The sequence below is a fragment of the Zingiber officinale genome, chromosome 1B (genome assembly GCF_018446385.1).
Source record: "Zingiber officinale cultivar Zhangliang chromosome 1B, Zo_v1.1, whole genome shotgun sequence".
NCBI lineage: Eukaryota > Viridiplantae > Streptophyta > Magnoliopsida > Zingiberales > Zingiberaceae > Zingiber > Zingiber officinale.
The window spans coordinates 128,869,596-128,892,311 of NC_055986.1; the positions used below are offsets into that span (position 1 = coordinate 128,869,596).

Below are 22,716 nucleotides of genomic sequence, written 5' to 3' on the forward strand. Positions count from 1 at the left end.
GAATACCTGCATAAGCTTTTTCCAGGTTGCGAAATCCCCTTCGTATTTCGGCGGGTGGATGCTTGGTGCGGCCATCTCGTTGCTTCGTTTGGCGGTTAGTCCTCCTGAAGCGCCTCGGCTCTGATACCACTTGTAGGACCGTTGCGGCCGGTTAGAAGGGGGGATTGAATAGTCCTGTCAAAAATAAAACACAACCTTTCCTGACTTTTCAAACTAACACTTGCATATAAAATAGAAAAACAATAAATCAAAACAGAAAAAGACGAGGCACCAGATGTTTACTTGGTTACAACCGGGGAGGTTGTTAATTCAAAAAAAATAATCACACTACTATCTCCATCTCTTTCAGACGAAGAAGTCTCTTTTACAGTAATGTAATAATAAATCAAATCAGTCGATTATTTTTTTTTTCAGTTGAATTGATTTGAGGAAGTGGGTACTTAATTTTATAATTTTGAAACGTGATTTTATATTACTCGCTATTGAATTGGCGAACAAATGACTAGCTTAATTAATCGTCATCAGGTCTAACGTAGTCAATTGCATGATCCAAACACCACCACCAGATGAACAACTAATATTTACGATGCAAATTAATATAAAAAATATTTGTTTAGTTAAACTTAAACAGATGATAAGGACTTGCAGAGTGCATCCGATTAAACTTGTCGCCAGAACAAATTAAGCAAGGTCCAATCCACCTCACGCCATTTCGCAGTCGGCGCTTTTCGCCGCAAAGTACTCCAACCCGTGTACCGACTTATCGTAGGTCTCGCCGTCCGCCCACACCGCGTACGCGTCCTCCCCGTGGATGGCGTCGTCGCCCACCAGCATCTTCTCCTCGGTCAGCCGCAGCGGCACCAACAGCCTGATCAGCAGGCAGATGACGCTGGTGACCACCACGTTGACGGCTAGGACAAAGGCGATGCCGGCGAGCTGCATGCCGACCTGGCGGAATCCGGCGGAGGCACGGCCGTCCTTGATGGCGTACGCGAGGCTGACGTACCTGGGGTCGTCTCCGAAGAAGAGGCGGTTGAGGCGCGGCTCGGACAGCACGCCGGTGAGGATGCCGCCGAGGCTTCCGGCGACTCCGTGGGTGTGGAAGACGGCGAGGGTGTCGTCGATCGTTCTGAGGAAGGGGGTGCGCTTGTGGAGGATCATCATGGTGAACCATGGGATGCTACCGGAGAGCAGACCCATTAGGATGGCCGCCCAAGGTTGAACCAGTCCTATTCACCAATTCACTCACGATTAAGTGACTAATAAGAGAAATGTGTGCTTGAAAACAGAGAAGGATGTGACAGTTACCGGCGGCAGGGGTGATGCAGACGAGCCCGGTGATCATGCCTTGGACAGCGCCGATGACGGAGGGCTTGGTGAACACGAACATGTCGAGGCAGAGCCACATGAGCAGACTGGTCGCCGTGCAGAGATGCGTGTTCAAAATGGCGATCGAGGCGTCGATGTTGGCCGAGTACGGCGCGCCGCCGTTGAACCCTGTCCAACCCATCCAAAGCAATCCGGCGCCGGCGAGGGTCAACAAAATGTTATTGGGCGGAAACCTCTCCTTGTCCTTGCCAATTCTCGGCCCGACCTAAATGCATTCATCGATCAATCAAATAACTAACTAATCAATTATATGAAATCATGAATTCAGATATGTACCCAGTAGGCGGCGGTGAGTCCTGCTACGCCGGACGAGAGGTGGATGACGTAACCGCCGGCGAAATCCATGACGCCGGCCTTGAAGAGGAAGCCATTTGGGCTCCAAAGACTGAAAGCGCCGACGGTGTAGGAGAAGGTGAGCCAGAGTGGCACGAAGAGCATCCATGCCTTAAAATTCATCCGGCCGAGCAACGAGCCGGCGATCAGGATGGGGGTGATGGCCGCAAACACGAACTGGAAGAAGACGAGCGTGGCGGCCGGGTACATCCCAGCAAAACCCGGAGCTAGGAGCTGTGCCTGATCCAGCGCAACCGCGCTGGGGCGGCCCCAGAAGGGCAACATCTCCTCCCCGAAGGCCATGCTGAAGCCCCACAGGCACCAACACACGAGCACCGCCGAAAAGGCATAGAGCGCCATGAAGGCCGAGTTCACCGCCCACTTCTTCTTCACGATGCTACCGTAGAGGATCACCAACCCCGGCACCGACTGCAACCCCACCATCGCCGCCGCCGTCAGCTGCCATGAGTTGTCCCCTTTGTTCAGCCACTCCGGCGAAGCCTCGCTAATCGTCAAACTCGACGGCAAAGACATGATCAACTCGTCCAAAACCTCGCTATGTGTTCTTTTCTTCTGATGGATTCGATTTCTCTTGCGGAGGATGAATTTAAATAGAAACGGCTTGCTCTGATGCGGTAAAGCCATTGCATCGTTCGTTGGAACGAAGGGTTGAAGTTTTAGGGGAAGGAGGTTCGGGGGTTCAAAAATAGAAAATCGAATATTTTAATAGAATATTGGAAGCGGATTCTGACCCAAAAAAAAACACAGAATCATGCTCTGGAATTTCTAACAAAGTTTAGGTTAAATCAATTAATTTGGTAAAAAAAAAAACCTTTTGATGATTTTAAATATTAAGATGCACTTTTACTTTTAAAGAGATTCTGAAATATCTAAAGTACTAACGTATTAGGCCTCCTTGATCTGGAAATCATTTAATTCTTACGTCTTCAATGGGAATGCGTTACTGGATTAAGAATTTTGGTCGTTTACAGGTATGAAAAAGCTGTAAAAATGCTTCAAACGGTATGACAAAGTCTTGACGTGTATCTTTCATTGGCACATCTCGATCTGTACATTTTGATCCCTATGTTATGTGATGTAAAGTTATAAGTCTTGCCTTATATTTTTGGTTGGCACATCCCGACTTATATGCTTTGGTCCCTGTGTTCTTGCCGCAAGACTATAAGTCCTAACATATATCTTTGGTTGGCACATCCCGACCTGTACGATTTGGTGTCTGCATCCTGTGTTGCAAGGCTATAAGTCCGGACCTGTATCCTTGGTTGGCGCATCCTGACCTGTACCTTTTGGTCTTGTGTTCTGTGCCGTAAGGCTATAAGTCATGACCTGTATCCTTGGTTGGCACATCCCGACCTGTACGATTTGGTGTCTGCATCCTGTGCCGCAAGGCTATAAGTCATGACCTGTATCCTTGGTTGGCACATCCCGACCTGTATGCTTTGGTCCTTGTGTTCTGTGCCGTAAGGCTATAAGTCCTGACCTATATCCTTGGTTGGCACATCCCGACCTGTACGATTTGGTGCCTACATCCTGTGCCGCAAGGCTATAAGTTCTTACCTGTATCCTAGGTTGACACATCCTGACCTGTACGCTTTGGTCCCTGTGTCCTGTGCCGTAAGGCTATAAGTCCTGACCTGTATCCTTGCTTCCGAGTTTCTACTCGACACGTAGGATTAACCTTGGATTAGCCCTTATGCTTGACCAGAACCATCTTATAACCCGACCCTTTGATCTCCACGTAGGTCGGATTCTTGACCTCCATATAGGCCAGACTCTTGACCACCACGTAGCCCTGACTTTTGACCACCACGTGAGCTTGACTTCTGATCGTCATGCGAGCTTGACTTCCGACCATCCCAAGGGTTTGACTCCCGACCACGTTATCTCCTTGACCCCACGATCATGCACCGTATCACAAGCCTCCCCCTCAAGTCTAGTCGAAGGAGGCTCCGGTCCGACTGACTAGACCCCAGTCTGTCTTACCCGTCCTGACCTAGGTTTCATTATTTCCTGACCCATTTTCCCCACATCCCACTTAGCACTTATCACCATAAAAGAGAAGCGGGATTTTATTACATATGTGTTGATTTTTCGACTTCTGATCATGCCTCTTTCCCATAAATGTCACACTATTCCCCAAACGCCGTCTCAGGTTTCGAGGTAATCCCTTCACCTTCTTCCTCCTTATAAAAGGGTCGCAATTGTTGGTTGCAACTCGGTAAACCTAATGGTTCCACTGTACAAAAATTTTGTACAAAGATCTGAACCTTTACCTAGCTACCATGTGTTCTTTTAAATTAAACTTGGATCGCCTGCGGAACTTAACACGTTTGATCCAAAGTTTAATCTATTTGTTCTTTTAGGTTTAAACTCGGATCTCCTGCGGAACTTAACACGCTCGATCCAAATCACCTAGGTTATTAATTCATTAAATATTAGTTTCCAAAATTGGCTCCCAGTACTGACGTAGCGAGGCACATGACCTTCTTGGATATGGGAACAACCACCACCGACTAGATAAAGCCTTTTAAGGAAAGTTAATATTTAATTTCCTTAAATAACTTTAGATCAACCGAAAAGAACAATCAAATCACAAGGAAAAGAAAAAACAAAAGAACACAACATCGAAAACAAATTCGAAATACTAGAATCGTAAGCCTCTTGTATTTGGTATTATTTCTAAAAATAACTAGTATGATGCGGAAAGGAAAAATACTAGTTATACCTTTTAGAAAGACCTCTTGATCTTCTACCGTATTCCTCTTCTAACCTCGGACGTTATGTGGGCAACGATCTTCCAAGATGAGAACCACCTAGCACCTTCTTCTTCTTCCTTCAAGTTTCGGCTAAGCACCAAAATCCAAGGATGAAGAACTTTTCCCACCAACTAAGCTCCAAGGGATGCAAGCTTTCTCTCCTTCTTCTTCTTCTTCTCCAAGTAGTATCCGACCACCACAAAAACTCCAAGCAATGTAGAGTTTCGGCCACCACAAAAAGGAAGAGAGGGAGAGAAGATGGCCGGCCACAACACCAAGGAAAAGAGGGAGAGAATAATAGAGGTTGTGTCTCATGAAGACTCCCCAACTCCCTCTTTTATAATCCTTAGCTTTGGTAAATAAGGAAATTTAATTACAATAAAATTTTCTTAAGTTTCCTTGACAACAATTAATTAAGAAAAAATTAAATAAAATTTCCTTATTAATTTCATCATGGCCGGCCACCTCAATAGGAGCAAACAAGGCAATTTCAATCAACAATTAAAATTTCTTATTTGTCTTCGGAAATTTTAAAAAATAAAATTTCCCTTTAAAATCCCTTCATGGTTGATAAAAAGAAATTTCTATAATTTTAATTTTTCTACATGTGAATAATTTATAAAGAAGAAAAATAAAATATCTTTCCAATCTACAAATAAGGAAAGAGATCTAATCTCTTTCTTTAATCTTTTGTAGATCCTTTTAAAAGAGATATTTTAATTTTAAATCTCTCCAATAAATTATATCTTTCACATAAGAAAATTTTAAAATTAAAATCCTTTTTAATTTAATGGGGGTCGGCCACCTAAGCTTGGGTTCAAGCTAGGGCCGGCCACCCATGAACCAAGGCTTGGCCGGCCCTAGCTTGAACCACAAGCTAGCTTGGCCGACCCCTATATCATGGGTACGAAGGTGGGTATAGGTGGATATAGTACTCTATAAATAAGAGGCTACGATAGGGACCGAGAGGAGGAATTGATTTTGGTCTCCCTATAAAATTAAGCATCCCGTGTTCGCCCCGAACACACAACTTAATTTTATCAATAATAATTCATTCTACTAGAGAACTATTATTGAACTACCGCACCAATCCCAAATTACATTTTTGGGCTCCTTCTTATTATGAGTGTGTTAGTCTCCCTGTGTTTAAGATGTCGAATGGCCACTAATTAAGTGAGTTACTGATAACTCATTTAATTAATATCTTAATCCAAGAATAGTATCACTCAACCTTATCATCATGTCGGACTAAGTCCACCTGCAGGGTTTAACATGACAATCTTTATGAGCCCATCTTGGGGACATTATCAACCTAGATTACTAGGACACAGTTTCCTTCTATAATCAACAACACACACTATAAGTGATATCATTTCCCAACTTATCGGGCTTATTGATTCATCGAACTAAATCTCACCCATTGATAAATTAAAGAAATAAATATCAAATATATGTGCTTGTTATTATATTAGGATTAAGAGCATATACTTCCATAATAACTGAGGTATTTATTTCTTTATAAAATCAGTATAAAAGAAACAACCTCAAATGGTCCTACTCAATACACTCTAAGTGTACTAGTGTAATTATACAGTTAAGATAAACTAATTCCTAATTACACTACGACCTTCCAATGGTTTGTTCCTTTCCATTCTGGTCGTGAGTTGCTGTTTATAATTTATAAGGTACTGATAACATCATCTTCTGTATGTGACACCACATACTATATTATCTACAATATAAATTAATTGAACAACTTCAAATAAATGTAGATATTTTGACCAAATGTGATTCTTTATTTAAAATAAATGTTTACAAAAACTTAGGCTTTCAGTATACACTCTAACAGCATATACTTCCACCTTTTCTTCAAGTTGACCCTCTCTTACTCATGGAACCCGACGAGTTGTCCTCTCTACGTCACCAGCTTGCTCTGAAAGAATAAGCCTTGCTTGAAATAACGATAAGCCGGGACCTTCAAACCTCTCTCCGCAGGGAAATGGAAGAGCTTTGGTTGGCAGCCAAATCCAGAACCCGGGCTGAAGTAGCTCTCAGACTTAAGGCTCATGCGGACTTCCAGAGTCAGGTCCATTATTTTATTTACCTGAAGATGCAACACGAGGATACTATAGCCCTCCTGAAGGAGGAAAACCGGATAAAGGATGAAACTATTGGCCAACTGAAGAGCACCGTCAAACTTCTTAAGGAAGAACTAGCTCAAGCTCAGGCTCATCTGGCAAAGAGGAATCAAGCCTTGGGATCTGGATCTTGTAATGGTATTGTGAACTAAAAAATATCCTTCAACTTTGCTTAAATAATAAACCCTGTCTCATTTACCTTCAAGGTTGTGGGCCTGTATTTCAACTTTTTATTAAATAATATTCCTTGCCTTTTTTGCCTTCAAACTTGTGGGTCTGTATTTCCTTGTTTCTTATAGTCCTGTGTTCCATAGACCTACTGGCCCTAGGAAATTTGCTAGAAAAGACAACATAGAAAAGATAATCTACTTACCATACCTTTTTCTTATCAGAAAGGGCGGGAAGGTAGTAGTTTGCATGGACTTGCCTGTTCGTACCCTCGTGTTGGCCATATAAGTACGACTGCAGATCTGTTGAGTACGAAAGTAGATCATGCAAATTCGTATTGAGGCTAAAGGAAGAGATACTGACCGAGAAAGTTGTTACTTGTGAGGGCAGCTAACTTATAACTCGCCTTGAGGTGAGAGTCTGGGACCCGACCTATACGGTCGTTGGGCGTGAGAGCATGCTCACTTATAACTCACACTGGGGTGAGAGTCTAGGACACCGACCTGGACGGTCGTTGGGCGTGAGAGCATGCTCACATATAACTCTCACTGGGGCGAGAGTCTGGGACACCGACCCAGAAGGTCGTTGGATGTGAGAGCATGCTCACTTATAACTCGCACTGGGGCGAGAGTCTGGGATCCGACCTGTACGATCGTTGGGTGTGAGAACATGCTCACTTACAACTCACACTGGGGCGAGAGTCTGGGACACCGACCTGGACGGTCATTGTGCGTGAGAGCATGCTCACTTATAACTCGCACTGGGGCGAGAGTCTGGGACCCGACCTGGACGGTCGTTGGGCGTGAGAGCATGCTCACTTATAACTCGCCTTGAGGTGAGAGTCTGGGACCCGACCTGTACGGTCGTTGGGCGTGAGAGCATGCTCACTTATAACTCACACTGGGGTGAGAGTCTGGGACACCGACCTGGACGGTTGTTGGGTGTGAGAGCATGCTCACTTATAATTCGCACTGGGGCGAGAGTCTGGGACCCGACTTGTACGATCGTTGGGCGTGTGAGCATGCTCACTTATAACTCGCACTAGGACGAGAGTCTGGGACCCGACCTGTACGATCGTTGGGCGTGAGAGCATGCTCACTTATAACTCGCACTGGGTTGAGAGTCTGGGACACCAACCTGAACGGTCATTGGGCGTGAGAGCATGCTCACTTATAACTCGCACTGGGGCGAGAGTCTGGGACCCGACCTGTACGGTCGTTGGGCGTGAGAGCATGCTCACTTATAACTCGCACTGGGGCGAGAGTCTGGGACACTGACCTGAACGATCATTAAGAAACTCCTTAAGGGCTAGCTCAAGAATCAAATTAATGGCCGCAGCCTGGTCTAGAGGTTGCCCCCAAAATTCCTACCTGGGTGTTATGTTGTAGCTCTTGCCAGTTACGCGTTACTTGTTATGTTTCCTGCAAATATCTCAAGCAAATTTAATTAGATCCGTTATTTATTTGTTTTCCATTTTATAGAGGCGGCAAATTCAAATCCCTTCGCTTTCCCTCCTCTTTCCCGAGGTAGCTTCCTCCTCATGACGTATGGTTTTGCTTTTCCCGAGGTAACTACACGACCGCCTTTCTTCTTGACGTATAATCTTCTCGCGCCGAAATGTTGCCGTACAAAAATCCCTCATCATGATTTCCTTGTCACATCCATCATTAAGACCTTTTTAATGCCTTTCCTAGGGGCACACCACGTGTCCCACGAGCCTATACTGTCACTGTAGCTAATCGGAGCCTTTTAGCACGCGACCCTAGATCTGACGACTCGCATTGCCACGCCTTTCTCTCGCCTCTTGATGCTTCCTAGGGGCTTCTCTTTATAAACCTTAAAGGTCATCCGCCGTCTCCATATCACCTTACTGTTGGTTTTCGGCTTTGTCGTTTCTTCTTGCTCTGTTGCTTAAGTTCTTCTTCCCTGATTGTCGCTTGCCAGTGCTTCTTCTCTTCGTCTTCATCCTTCTTGCTATTTTCTCATGGAGGAAGGTAATGTGTCACCGTGGTATTCGTATTACATTTCTGACTTGGATGATAGCGACCTGGCTCAAATTCGAGAAAGCCTGCGCCTCCCTGATGATTATCCACTGCGTGCTCCCCGATCGAATGAACACCCCTCTTCCTCTCCCAAAGGTTTTATAACTTTCTTCAAGGACTGCGTGCTCCCCGACCTCCACTTTTCCTCTTCATTCGATTTTTTCCTCTTTGAGTCAATACTTTAGGATTCCGCTTTCACAGTTTGCTCCGAACGCTATTCGTGTCATCTGCGGCATTGTCATCCTCTGTAGGGTGTACCAGATTCCTCTAACCCCGAAGCTTTTTCATCATTTCTATTCGCTGAAGCGATCCGAGCCTAGAGTATTCATGGTGCAATCCAGGGTTGGATGTAAATTCTTCTCGGATATGCCTTCCTCCAACAAAGGTTGGAAGTCTCACTTTTTCTTTATACGACTGCTCGAGTTGGTAACCTGGCCGACCCAGTGGCGTTCTACTCTTCCAATTGCTTTTGAATTGTCTGAACATAGGCACCAGCCTGCCTGCTTCTCAACTTCAGAGAAACTACAAGGAGTCCAACTTCTCTTGTCTATAATTTTGCGAGAAGGCTTTTTGCACTTTTTTGGACTCAGCCCGGTCCCTGCAGATATAGGAGCTCCTTTTTGTAAGATGTTACTCTTCCTTCCGCTAGTCTTCGCTAACTGAGGTATTTCCTTCTTGCTTTGCCGAGGCTGCTATGTTCCGAGCTTACTCCAAGGAGTCAGCCCGAATGCCCAGCCATCTTTTGAAGGCTGTTGGTGAGGAGGTTGCTAAGGGCTTGGCTGCTTCTTCGGCTACTTCCTCTCATGAAAACGCGGAGGAACCCTCAGAGTCCTCTACCCCATTGCTCCTGCCGGTGGGCTCTTCTGATGCTGTCCCTGTACCTCTGGAGCCCATCGAGGAAGAGCGGACTCCCTCTCCTCCAGGCAAACGCTTGCGACTCCAGCACAAATGTAAGAGAGTCGCCCCTTCGGCCCAGGCTTCTCCACTTCACTCGCTCGAGCGGGCTTCTTCCAAGCTTCCCAAAGTCCAAGTGCCAACACCCAGAGTTCCCACTCAGAAGTATCCTCGGGTGGTGGAAGTCCCGGCCCCTACTCCCGTCTGGGTTTTGGCTCCGGAGAAGGCCGGTCCTTCTACTGGAGACCAACCCGGGAGCTCTGTGACCCCTTCCTCTCTTCCGACCGCCCCCTCCCCTTCAACCGCACGCACCAGGGGACAATCTCAGAGGAACGAACGGGATTTCACTGCCTCCTGGGACTTACCCTCCGAGGCTGAATCAGATCCGGTAGGGACTTCGGTAGAGGCAGATGTCCCTCCAGTCCGTGGCAAAATCCATCTGCATGGTGAACTAGTTGCCCTTTGGCGATCAGCCAACGATCAATTCCGTGAGGGCTCTTGGTGTGAGAGTCTTGATCTGGCCTCCCGACATATCATAGCAGTGGGTTTTCTTTCTCTCGACTTAATTATGACATTATCACTGATTTTCTTCTTTTTGCTGGGCAGACCTGCTCCAGTGGTCTGTGCTTGACCCATTTTGCCTCTAACCTGCTCCGAGAAATCGAGCTGCTGAAGGCTCGCATTCAAGAATCAGAGTTGTCGTTGACTCCCCGTGACCCTTTTGACCCCCTGGATTCCTATTTATACGCGGCCGGGGAGTCTGCTCAATCTGCTCGAGAACTGGTCCAAGAGTCCACCGAAAAAATAAAAGAGCTGCTGGCTACCCTACAGACCAGTGACTCCAAGCTGAATTCGGAGGGACAACGTCGTCGTCAGATGGCGGATGAGTTGAAGGAAAAGGACTCCAAGCTGGCCGCCCTTTCTGCAGACCTGAAGGCACTCCAGGAATCTAACAAGCTCATACAAAAAGACCTGGAGGTTGCTCGAGTGGACTTGGTAGCCAGTGCTACCCGGGAGAAGACTTTTAAGGCTCAGCAGGATCAGGATCAGGCCACCATCAAATCTCTTCTGGCCAACCTTCTCAAAGCCCAGACGGATGCTTCCACTTTAAAGCAAGAGAAGGCACTGGCCCTGGCATCTATAGAGAAAGTGAGGGTGGAACTGGTGGAGTACAGATCAGGCGAAGATGAGCGTCTCGAAGCTTACAGGCTCTCCTACATTAAGTCTCCCTTGTCCAGAAGAAAATAGGGGATTTCTCCGACCGCATGCTCTGCTACGGGGGTGTGGGTACAATGCGCCAACTGTTTGAGCAAGGACTTTTTCGCTCTACACCCCCCCCCCCCCAGCTAACTTCCTGGACAGGGAGCGCCTGTTGAAAGATGTTCCTGATGAAGCCTTCCCATCCTTCGCCGTAGACAACAACTTTCTGGCTCTTCCTGCTCCTCTCCCGAGTGGTGTGCTTCCCACTAATCTCTGATTATGATATGAAATCTCTAATGTATGAGAATGTATGATATTTGAAACTTGCTTTTATTTGAAGTCCTTTGTCTTTTAGGAAATCTCTTGGTCTTTTTCTTGAGAATTGTTTCTTGCTTCCTCACCGCGGACCTGCTTGCTTCCCGACCTAGGATCTATTCGCTCTCCTAACCTGCGATCTATTTGTTTTCCTGGCCTGGGATCTATTCACTTCACCAGTCTGTGATCTGTTTTGGTTTTGATGACGTTCTTGTTAGAGTGTATACTAAAAGCCTAGCTTTTGTATAAACATTTATTTAGAAATAATGAATCACAATGGTCAAATATCTACATTTATTTGTTAAATGTAATTTGTTCAAATAATTTATATAGTAGACAATATGGTGTGTGGTGTCACACACAGAAGATCATGTTGTCGATTCTTTATAAATTATAAACAATTGCTCTCGACTAAACTGGAAAGGAACAAACCGTTGAAGTAGTCGTAGTGTAATTAAGTATTAGTTTATCTTAACTAATAAATTACACTGATACACTCCAAGTGTATTGAGTAGGACTATTTTAGGTAAGTTCTTTTTGTACTGACTTTATAAAAGAACTAGACCTTAGTTATTATAGAAGTGTGTGCTCTTAATCCTAATATAATAACAAACACATATATTTAGTATTTATTTCTTTGACTTATCAATGGGTGAGATTTAGCTCGATAAATCAATAAGCCCGATAAGTTGGGAAATGATATTACTGTTAGGACCAAAAGTAGCTAGAGGGGGAGTGAATAGCTCGTCGCGTGCCCGGTGCTTGACGTTGCTTGTTTCTTCAAGGATGCGCAGCGGAAATACAGAGAAACAAATACAAACACGCTAACACTTGGATTTTACTTGGTATCCACCTCCAAGGGAGGTGACTAATCCAAGGATCCACACAACGCACGCACCCTCCACTAATGAAACTCTCCTTTATGGTTACTACCAAGGGCGGAGAAGCCCTACAAGACTCAATACAAGAAGAAGAAAGGGTAGTAAAGAAATACAAGCTTACAAGCTTACAATGAGTGCAAAACCTTAACCCTAGTTTCTTCTCCTTGCTTTGATCCGCCTCTTGACTTGGAAGAACCTCCAAGAACCTTCAAGAACTGGCGATCTCGAGCTTGAGAAGAGCTGTGGAGGAGATGGTGAAGATCTGAAATGAATCGGTGAAGAAGTGCCGAAGACAACGCTCTCCTGCGGCTCAAATACGACTCAACGGTCGGATCCCAATCGATTCGATTATTCTCAATCGATCGAGGAGGCTTTGGATCTATCCACGGATCGATCCAGAGCGCCTATGTGCTCTGGAAAAACGCCTGGATCGATCCACGGATCGATCCAGCGCTTATCGCGCGAAGCAGCAGCGTCCCAATCGATCCACTGATCGATTGGGACCTCTGGATCGATCCACTGATCGATCCAGAGGCTTTCTGTTCGCTGGGAAAGGTCTGGATCGATCCACTGATCGATCCAGAGCCTGGATCGATCCACGGATCGATCCAGCACTTGGTTTTTACCCAAAACTAAGTCCCAAATCTCCCAAACCAACATCCGGTCAACCTTAACCTGTTGGTACGTCATGCCTAGCATCTAGTCACTCCCTTGACCTGCTAGGACTCCCTCACCAAGTGTCCGGTCAATCCCTTTGACCCACTTGGACTTTTCTTTTATGCCAAGTATCCGGTCACTCTCTTGACCTACTTGGACTTTCACCTAGCTTCACTCACTAGGTCTTTCACCTGGCTTCACTCACCAGGATTTTCCTTCTGCCTGGCTTCACTCACCAGGACTTCCAATCTGCCTAGCTTCACTCACTAGGTCTTTCACCTGGCTTCACTCACCAGGACTTTCACTCTGTCTAGCTTCACTCACTAGGTCTTTCACCTGACTTCACTCACCAGGACTTTCACCTGGCTTCACTCGCCAGGGTTTCCTTCCAGTCAGGTATACCTACTTGACTCTTCTTCATTCACACTGATCAGTCCCTGATCAGAATCTCCTCATATGAACAACTGCACCTGCATTGTCCATGTGTCTACATATATTGTCAAACATCGAAACTATGACCAAGACTCAAGCTTGGTCAAACCAGTCAACCTTGACCTAAGGGATATTGCACCAACAATCTCCCCCTTTTTGATGTTTGACAATACCTTTAAGTTTGGACCATTCTGAGTTAAGCTAATCTCATAGCCTTAACTCCATTCATGCCAAAGTATGAATGTTGGTTCCCTTCATTCTCCCCCTATGACCTCTCCCATAGGTAATGAAGATCTAACTTAAACCACACATTCTCCCCCTATTGGCACACATCAACCCATCTTTGAGCACACATCAACCCGTGCCTCAATCTTGGGCACACATCAACAAATCCACTTGTTGAAAACTCTCCCCCTGAAGAGTTGCTCATCGTTGTTCACAACTATACTCGTTGTGATCAACCCGATAATGAAGGTTCCATACCCTTCATTATCACCAAGGCTCACCCTTGAGCATTAACAAAGTCCAATGACCTAAATGAAGGTCCCATACCCTTCATTTATCCTTAACCCTACATTTCTTCCTCAATGTAGGCAAATGCCCATCCTTGAGCATTATTCACTGAAACCAGTTGAACAATGAGGTTATCCACTCCCCATTTAAATTCAAACGCTCAACCTTGAGCTTTTTCAAACAGAAGGTTAACCACCTTCCAAGGTTCATGAAAAATAATTTTCATGTCTTTAAAGAGTCCCTCCCCCTAAAGACATGGTGGTAACTTTTGTCATTGCACCAACAATGACCTGGAATCCCTAAAACTTTAGGAAACCCAATTTGAGAAGTTTTGAGGTTCAAATATTCAAAATCTGAAACAAACCTCAACCTAAACTTCAACTTAGCCTTCCTTAACCAATCCATCCTTGTTTTCACATGAAAACACCCTTTTTATGTATACAAATGTATTTTTAGGGGTTTGGAAAGGTTACCTAGACTAAAATAGGTTTAAAGATGCTGAAATCAGGCTTTCCCAGTCAAAATCAGCAACTTGGATCGATTGGAGTTGGGTTCCAATCGATTGAATCTTTCTGAATCGATCCACTGATCGATTCAGACTTCCTGGATCGATCGGCTGATCGATCCAGAGAGCTTCTGCTCGCGGGAGACTTGCCTTCTGAATCGATCCATGGATCGATTCAGGCACTCCAATCGATCCATGGATCGATCGGAGCTCTGATAGTTGCTGAATTTCAAAATCAGCCAACTTCAGAAACCCCTAGAAAATTCTACAAAAATCCAAAAATCATGAAATTTCGTGTAGGCATTATTTAAGGCATATACTATCAAGGAAAAATAGTTTTCTAAGAAAATACTTCATATTTTCAAGGATTGACACAAACTTGAAAACTTGAAAAAACTTTAGTGTTTTCTTCAAGTTTGTGTCTAACTATTCAATGGTGATTACTATCAAAAGATAGCCTTCACCAAGGTTTTCCAAAATCATTTTGAAAACATTTTCAAACCAATATCCCACCATGTTCCTTGGGCTTAATGCACATGACTTGTACATTAGCTTTCCCAATGACGGGAAAACACATAACTATGTGTTTTGATGAACTTAAAAACTCAAACGAATGCACTAAATCAACATCTTGAGTTTTGTTCATCATCCTAACATCTCACTTGTATTTAATGTGCACTAAAACACATACAAGTCACCTTATAGTCCTTGTGAGATGCGAGATTTTGGTTTTGCCCTATTCTAGGGATCATGCATATCTATCTAGGCATTTTAGAGATATTAGACATCCACCTAGGATGTCACTTGTTAATAAGTGTTGTTAAATGCCACTTGTCCTTAATTACAAGGAATTAAACTTAATGCATGATTATGTTATGGCATACATCAAAAGGAAATAATTTTTCAAAAGAAAATATCCTATAACTACATGATGTATGAATGTCATGACGTTGTATTTTTAGATTTGTCATAATAAAACATGAATGCACAAATAAAACATGATGTCATGGCATATAATGGGCAACCAAACATGGCAAGATTTAGCATAATTAAAATATACCTAGATTATCTATCTAAGTATCCTTAACCCTTAGCTAATCCTGAAGCATAAACCTTAGATTGCTCAATTTCCTTAAGAAAATGCCAAAACTCAACTTGACATTTCTTTAATCTCTTGAATTAATTATGCCACTTAAAAATTTAGCATATCCTCAAATGTTGGCATATTCCATTTTTCCTCAAGAGTAAACACGTAAATCAAGGCCCGGATTGCCTTAAATTTTTTTTTTTTAAGAGAATACCAAACTCCCAACTTGGTATTTCTCTAGGTTTTCTCAATTTATGTCATTTAAGATAAAATCAATTTTTCCACCATTAGGCACATTTTACTCTTTCAAAGAGTGAATAATAATTCCATTTCATTTTCAAAGGTTAACAAAAACCTTGAAAATGCTCCTTGAGTGTCAATTTCTTCAAAGTTAGGTTAACTACCCTTCTTCTTAGAGTTGACACTCTCTAACCCATTTATGGGGTAGAGAAGGTGCTCCTAGGAACCCAAAACCTATTGGTGCTCCTTGGATGCTCTGGGTATTCACTAGGGATAACTTCCCTAGATACCTTCCTAGTGACCTTGTTTGGCTTCTTAGAGACCTTGGTCACTTTTTCTAGGTCAACTCTAGGGATTGCTTCCCTTGTAACTTTCTTTGTGACTTTCTTAGACTTCTTAGAAGTCTTAGTCACATTTGTTGCAAAAATACTCTTAGGGATAACTTCCCTTGTATTTTTGGCTTGACCACTAGACCTAGGGTTGGTTCCATAACTATATGGAACCCTATGGTAAGAGATTACATCCTTCTTAGCCTTTGGTTTGTATCCCAAACCCCTATGGCCATTAGATGACCTTTGTGCTCCTAGACCTAGGCTATGCACATTTTGCCCTTTTAGGATATTTTCCATCCTTTTTAGGGTCTTTTCCATTTTATCAAGCCTTGACCTCAAGACTTGATTTTCTATCACTAAATCTTTAGTTTTTGGTTTTCCATTAAATTTATGAGCATTTTTATTTCTAGGCTTGTAGCTAAGGTCCTTAGTGTGATTGCCTAGATTTTTATCTACCTTCCTAATCCTAGGTGTGGTAGTTTTAGCATGGTAAGCTACATTATTTTCCTTAATTTTACCATGCTCTCTATTCTTATGGTAAATAGAATTAAAATGATAAAAATTAGAACTATCATGCTTTTTACCATAACTTAAAGGGGTAGGCTCAATAAATGTTACCTTCTTCTTTACCTTGGAGGCTCCCCCTTGACTAATGCCTCCTTGAGCCTTGACCATCTTCTTCCCCTTGGGGCATTGACTTCGGTAATGCCCCTTTTGGTTGCACAAGATGCACACAATGTGCTCCTTGCTCTTCTTTGTTCCGGGGTTGGTCTCCTTGAGCTTCTCCTTGCCTTTTTGTGCCATTTCGCCCTTTTTCTTGGCCAATTTGGGGCACTTGCTCTTGTAGTGCCCATGTTCCCTACATTCAAAGTATATAATATGATTTTTATTATTAATTGAAATATTTATACCTTTGCTTGTAGGGGTGACATCTTTTCCTTTGGATCCGGAGGTAGAAGCTTCCTCTTGATCCAAACTTGATACTCCTCCATTTGATTTTGCTTGACTTGTGGAGGTGGACGCTTCTTCATCCTCTTCTTCTCTTGACCCGGATGTGGAGGATTCTCCTTCTTCTTGATCCGGTGTCAATGAAGATTGCTCCCCCTCAATCCTAGAGGTAGAGGCTTCTCCTTCTTCTTCATCCTCTTGTACATGAAACAATGAATATACTACTTCCTTGCTCTTTTGATTGCACTCCTTTAAGGATGAAGCTTCCTCTTGGACTTCTTCTACGGAAGTTGAGCATCTCTCAACTTCGGAGTCCTCCTCTTGATCTTGATCCATTGAGTCGCCCTCTTTGGATTCCTCTTGATTCGGTACAGTGGAGGGGATCTCATGGATTAATGCCAACTTGCTCCAAAGCTCCTTGGCATCCTTGAATTCTCCAACTTGAGCCAAAATATTGCTTGGCAATAAGTTGACCAAAAGCTTGGTCACTTTATCGTTTGCCTTGCTCCTTTGAACTTGCTCTTGACTCCATTTTCTTTTCTTGAGAGGCTTGCCCTTGGAGTTTGTTGGAGCTTCAAATCCTTCCATGAGAGCAAACCATTGCTCTATCTTCATCATCAAGAAATTTTCGATTCTTGATCTCCAAGAATCGAAGCTTGTGGATGTGTATGGTGGAGCCACCCTTGTGTCAAATCCAAGTCCATCTTGGAATTGCATCTTGAAGTTGAGCCTTTTGATTTCTTTGACTTTGATGAATTTGCTCCAACTTCTTCGCCCTCTAGCTTTGCTTGTTTTGTTTGCCCCTTCCGGCGATGATTCCGGTGAAGAGAGGCCTTGCTCTGATACCACTTGTTAGGACCAAAAGTAGCTAGAGGGGGGGTGAATAGCTCGTCGCGTGCCCGGTGCTTGACGTTGCTTGTTTCTTCAAGGATGCGCAGCGGAAATACAGAGAAACAAATACAAACACGCTAACACTTGGATTTTACTTGGTATCCACCTCCAAGGGAGGTGACTAATCCAAGGATCCACACAACGCACGCACCCTCCACTAATGAAACTCTCCTTTATGGTTACTACCAAGGGCGGAGAAGCCCTACAAGACTCAATACAAGAAGAAGAAAGGGTAGTAAAGAAATACAAGCTTACAAGCTTACAATGAGTGCAAAACCCTAACCCTAGTTTCTTATCCTTGCTTTGATCCACCTCTTGACTTGGAAGAACCTCCAAGAACCTTCAAGAACTGGCGATCTCGAGTTTGAGAAGAGCTGTGGAGGAGCTGGTGAAGATCTGAAATGAATCGGTGAAGAAGTGCCGAAGACAACGCTCGCTTGTGGCTCAAATACGACTCAACGGTTGGATCCCAATCGATTCGATTATTCCCAATCGATCGAGGAGGCTTTGGATTAATCCACGGATTGATCCAGAGCGCCTATGTGCTCTGAAAAAACGCATGGATCGATCCACGGATCGATCCAGCGCTTATCGCGCGAAGCAGCAGCGTCCCAATCGATCCACTGATCGATTGGGACCTCTAGATCGATCCACTGATCGATCCAGAGCCTGGATCGATCCACTGATCGATCCAGAGCCTGGATCAATCCACGGATCGATCCAGCACTTGGTTTTTGCCCAAAACTAAGTCCCAAACCTCCCAAACCAACATCCGGTCAACCTTAACCTGTTGGTACGTCATGCCTAGCATCTAGTCACTCCCTTGACCTGCTAGGACTCCCTCACCAAGTGTCCGGTCAATCCCTTTGACCCACTTGGACTTTTCTTTTATGCCAAGTATCCGGTCACTCTCTTGACCTACTTGGACTTTCACCTAGCTTCACTCACTAGGTCTTTCACCTGGCTTCACTCACCAGGATTTTCCTTCTGCCTGGCTTCACTCACCAGGACTTCCAATCTGCCTAGCTTCACTCACTAGGTCTTTCACCTAGCTTCACTCACTAGGACTTTCACTCTGCCTAGCTTCACTCACTAGGTCTTTCACCTGGCTTCACTCACCAGGACTTTCACCTGGTTTCACTCGCCAGGGTTTCCTTCCAGTCAGGTATACCTACTTGACTCTTCTTCATTCACACTGATCAGTCCTGATCAGAATCTCCCCATATGAACAACTGCACCTGCATTGTCCATGTGTCTACATATATTGTCAAACATCGAAACTATGACCAAGACTCAAGCTTGGTCAAACCAGTCAACCTTGACCTAAGGGATATTGCACCAACAATTACTTATAGTGTGTGTTGTTGATTATAGAATGAAACTGTGTTCTAGTAATCTAGGTTGAGAATGACCCCAAGAGGAGCTCATAAGGATTGTCATGTTAAACCCTGCAAGTGGACTTAGTCCGACATGACGATAAGGTTGAGTGGTACTACTCTCGGACTAAGATATTAATTAAGTGAGTTATTAGTAACTCATTTAATTAGTGGGCATTCATTATCTTAAACACAGGGAGACTAACACACTCATAATAAAAAGGAGCCCAAAATGTAATTTGGAATTGGTGCGGTAGTTCAATAATAGTTTTTTTAGTGGAATGAATTATTATTGATGAAATTAAGTTATGTGTTCGGGGCGAACACGGGATGCTTAATTTAATCGGGAGACCAAAACCAATTCCTCCTCTCGGTCCCTATCGTAGTCTCTTAATTATAGAGTATTATACCCACCTTCTTACCCATCCTATAGGGGCCGACCAAGCTAGTTTGGAGTCCAAGCTAGGGCCGGCCAAAGGCATGGTTCATGGGTTCATGAGGTGGCCGGCCCTAGCTTGAACCCAAGCTTAGGTGGCCGACCCTATTAAAATAAAAAGGAATTTTATTTTTAAAATTTTTCTTATGTGGATTCCATGGTTTTAAAAGAGAGTTTAAAATTTAAATCTTTCCACAAAAAATTAAGAAAATATTTGAAATCTTTCCTTATTTGTAGATTGAAAGGTAGATTTTAATTTTGAGAAAACTTTCCTTTTTTAACCATGTTCATGATTTAAAAGAGAGTTTAAAAATTAAATATTCTCTTTTATTAGTTTCTACAAAAGATTAAGAAAAGATTTGATATCTTTCCTTATTTGTAGATTAAAAGGAGATTTTAATTTTTAGAGATAACTTTCCTTTTTGGAAATCATCCACATGTTTAAAAGAAAGATTTTAATTTATAAAATTTCCTTTTCACAAATCACCATGAAGGGAAAAATTATTGGAGAATTTTTTTTATAAATTTTCGGAAATAAATTAGGAAGTTTTAATTCTTGTGTGAATTAAATTTTCCTTGATTGGGATTAGAATAGTGGCTGGCCATATGGTTTGAGAAAAGGAAATTGATTTTTTAAATTTTCTTTTTTATGGCAAAGGAATTAAGGAAGTTTTTATTAAAATTTCCTTATTTGCCAAGACCAAGGAATATAAAAGAGGGGGTAGAGGTGCCTTCATGGGTGATAACCTCTATTCTATTTTTCTTCTCTCTTTTTCTCCTTGGGTGTGGCCGGCCCCTCCTTTTTCTCTCTTCCCTTTCTTGTGGCCGAAACCTCTTCATTGGTGGAGTTGTTTTGGTGGCCGGATCAAGCAAGGAGAAGGAGAGAAAGGAAGCCTAGTCTCTAGCATCCCTTGGAGCATTGGTGGTGGCCGAACCTATCCATCAAGAAGGACCCTTGGTGGCTGAAACCTAGAAGGAAGAAGAAGATGCTTGGTGGTTCTCATCTCAGAAGATTGTTGCCCACACAACGTCCGAGGTTAGAAGAGAAATACGGTAGAAGATCAAGAGGTTATTAAAATTCACAAAGAAAGGTATTACTAGTATTTATTTTCCGCATCATGCTAGTTTATTTTTCTTTGTATGAATTCCAAACGCAAGAGGCATTAGATCTAGTTTTTCGAATTAGTTTTTTGAGTTTGTGTTTTCTTTGTTTTCGAATTTGTGATTCGATTGTTCTTTTTGGTTAACCTCTAGTTATTTAAGGAAATTAAATATTAGCTTTCCTTAAAAGGCTTTGTCTAGGCGGTGGTGGTTGCTCCCTTATCCAAGAAGGTCATGTGTCTCGCCATGCAGTCCTGGAAGCTAATTTTAGAAATTAATATTTATTGAAATAATAACATAGGTGGATTTGAATCAATAGTGTTAAGTTCCGCTTGTGATTCAAATCTAAACCATTAAGAACAGATAAGTTATATTTGAAATCAATGATGTTAAGTTCCGTCTGTGATTCCTAATTTAACTTCTAAAGAACACAATAGGTTATTTAAGGAAATGTTCGACACTTGTACAAAAAATTTTGTACAGTGGAACCAGTACGTTTTCCTAGGACTAACTAACAATTTGTATCAGAGCTAGGGTTTGCCTCTGTGTGTTTAGAATTCAAATAGGTTATGCACATATCATACATAATTTAGGCAGGATAATAGTAGGATGTGCAAACTTTTTGGTTGCAGGCTCCAACTATTATGACTTATAGATGTTGTATGTGATTGGACCCTTGGACATGTCAAGGGCATTATTGTGTGTGTGCATGATTATATGTAACTAATACAGCAGGAGTTGTATTAGCCCTAGGATTTTAGAATTTTATTTTCGATTTAGATTTCATGTACATTCCTTCGTGGAATATAGGGTCGACACATGTAAAATTCTATTTTTATCACGGATCGGATGCTTGCGAGGCGTGGTACTTTTGAAGCACTAGAGGCGCAGCGGAATAAGAAGCAAGATGGATGCGACGTCTCGACCCGATGGTGGTGGCTAAAGATGGCAGCAGCTAGGGTTGGAGCATACTGAAGACAGTGAAGGAAAAGGCCATAATAGTTGGAAAATTAATTTCCAAATTTATTGCTTTTATTTACTGTGATGTTTATGTGCATGTGATGTATGCTAGCATAGGTTAAAATCCTCATTTTTAAATAACTAAGTGGGAGAGGGATTTTTTTTAAAATAAATCCCATGGTCTCAATTACTGGTTTGTAAGTGATGCAACAAGCTTGCATGTTGGCTCTGAGTACCTCCCTCCACAACGGATGGGTTTGTTGCGGATCACTAGATCAAACTTCCTTTATGAATGGTTATAGGAAATTATTTAGGAGCGTGTGATCTTCTCCAACTGAAGGGGCATAATCATATTTAATGGACTAAGTATCATGTAATGGTATACACTTAGACGCATTCAATAGTATCCTCCCCAACGGAGTCACTGCTATTATTTTGCGGGACTAAAGCAATACTAACTATTAATTTGTCATAAAGTTAGGTAAAACCCCCCCTCTTACAAATGTTTGAATTTGTATATGTCCACACTAACGTGGCATACAAAATTCACGGTGTTTGAGGAAATTTTATTTGTCATAAAGTTAGGTTGACAATATATAAAGGGTAATACCTCCTCTTATAAACAATTGAATTTGTATACGTCCACACTAATGTGACATACAAAATTCATGGTGTTTGAGGAAATTCAAGGTTGACAAGATAATTAATGGGTAAGACCCTCCTCTTACGAATATTAAATTTGTATACGTCCACACTAACGTGGCATGCATAATTCCTGGTGTTTGAAGTGTTGGTGAATTTAAATAATATTATTGAGGAATCAATGTTATTTTAAATTCAAAGTTTTGACCAAATATTTGATCAAAGACATACCAACTATTAATTTTATTCGTCATAAAGTAAGGTTGACGAGATAATAAAATTAATGTATAAAATCTCCTCTTTGATTTTGTATACGTCCACACTATCGGGACATACAAAATTCACGGGGATTTTTTAAGAAGTTGGTCTTGACCAAATATTTTTGTGATTCTTAGGATTTAAAATACTGGTCAATCCCCTAGTTGTTATACTATAGAAAAGGCTTAGTAGTCCCAATTA

At 42.7% G+C, this 22,716-nt stretch overlaps 1 protein-coding gene across 1 annotated transcript; it reads right to left on the bottom strand.

Moving 5' to 3' along the window:
- Positions 1-672: 672 nt before the first annotated feature.
- Positions 673-2,357, bottom strand: LOC121998222 (ammonium transporter 2 member 5-like). Its single transcript, XM_042553059.1, has 3 exons — positions 1,666-2,357; positions 1,309-1,594; positions 673-1,229 (listed from the first exon to the last, which is right to left on the bottom strand). Exons 1-3 carry the CDS (start codon positions 2,254-2,256, stop codon positions 703-705), a joined length of 1,404 nt encoding a protein of 467 aa, XP_042408993.1. The 5' UTR covers positions 2,257-2,357; the 3' UTR covers positions 673-702.
- Between the last annotated feature and the right edge of the window lie 20,359 nt (positions 2,358-22,716).

Coding starts and splice junctions, on each gene's coding strand:
- LOC121998222 (XM_042553059.1), bottom strand. CDS start 2,256: ATGTCTTTGCCGTCGAGTTTGACGATTAGCGAGGCTTCGCCGGAGTGG. Junction 1,595..1,665: donor GACTCACCGCCGCCTACTGG/GTACATATCTGA, acceptor GAATGCATTTAG/GTCGGGCCGAGAATTGGCAA. Junction 1,230..1,308: donor CTGCATCACCCCTGCCGCCG/GTAACTGTCACA, acceptor ATTGGTGAATAG/GACTGGTTCAACCTTGGGCG.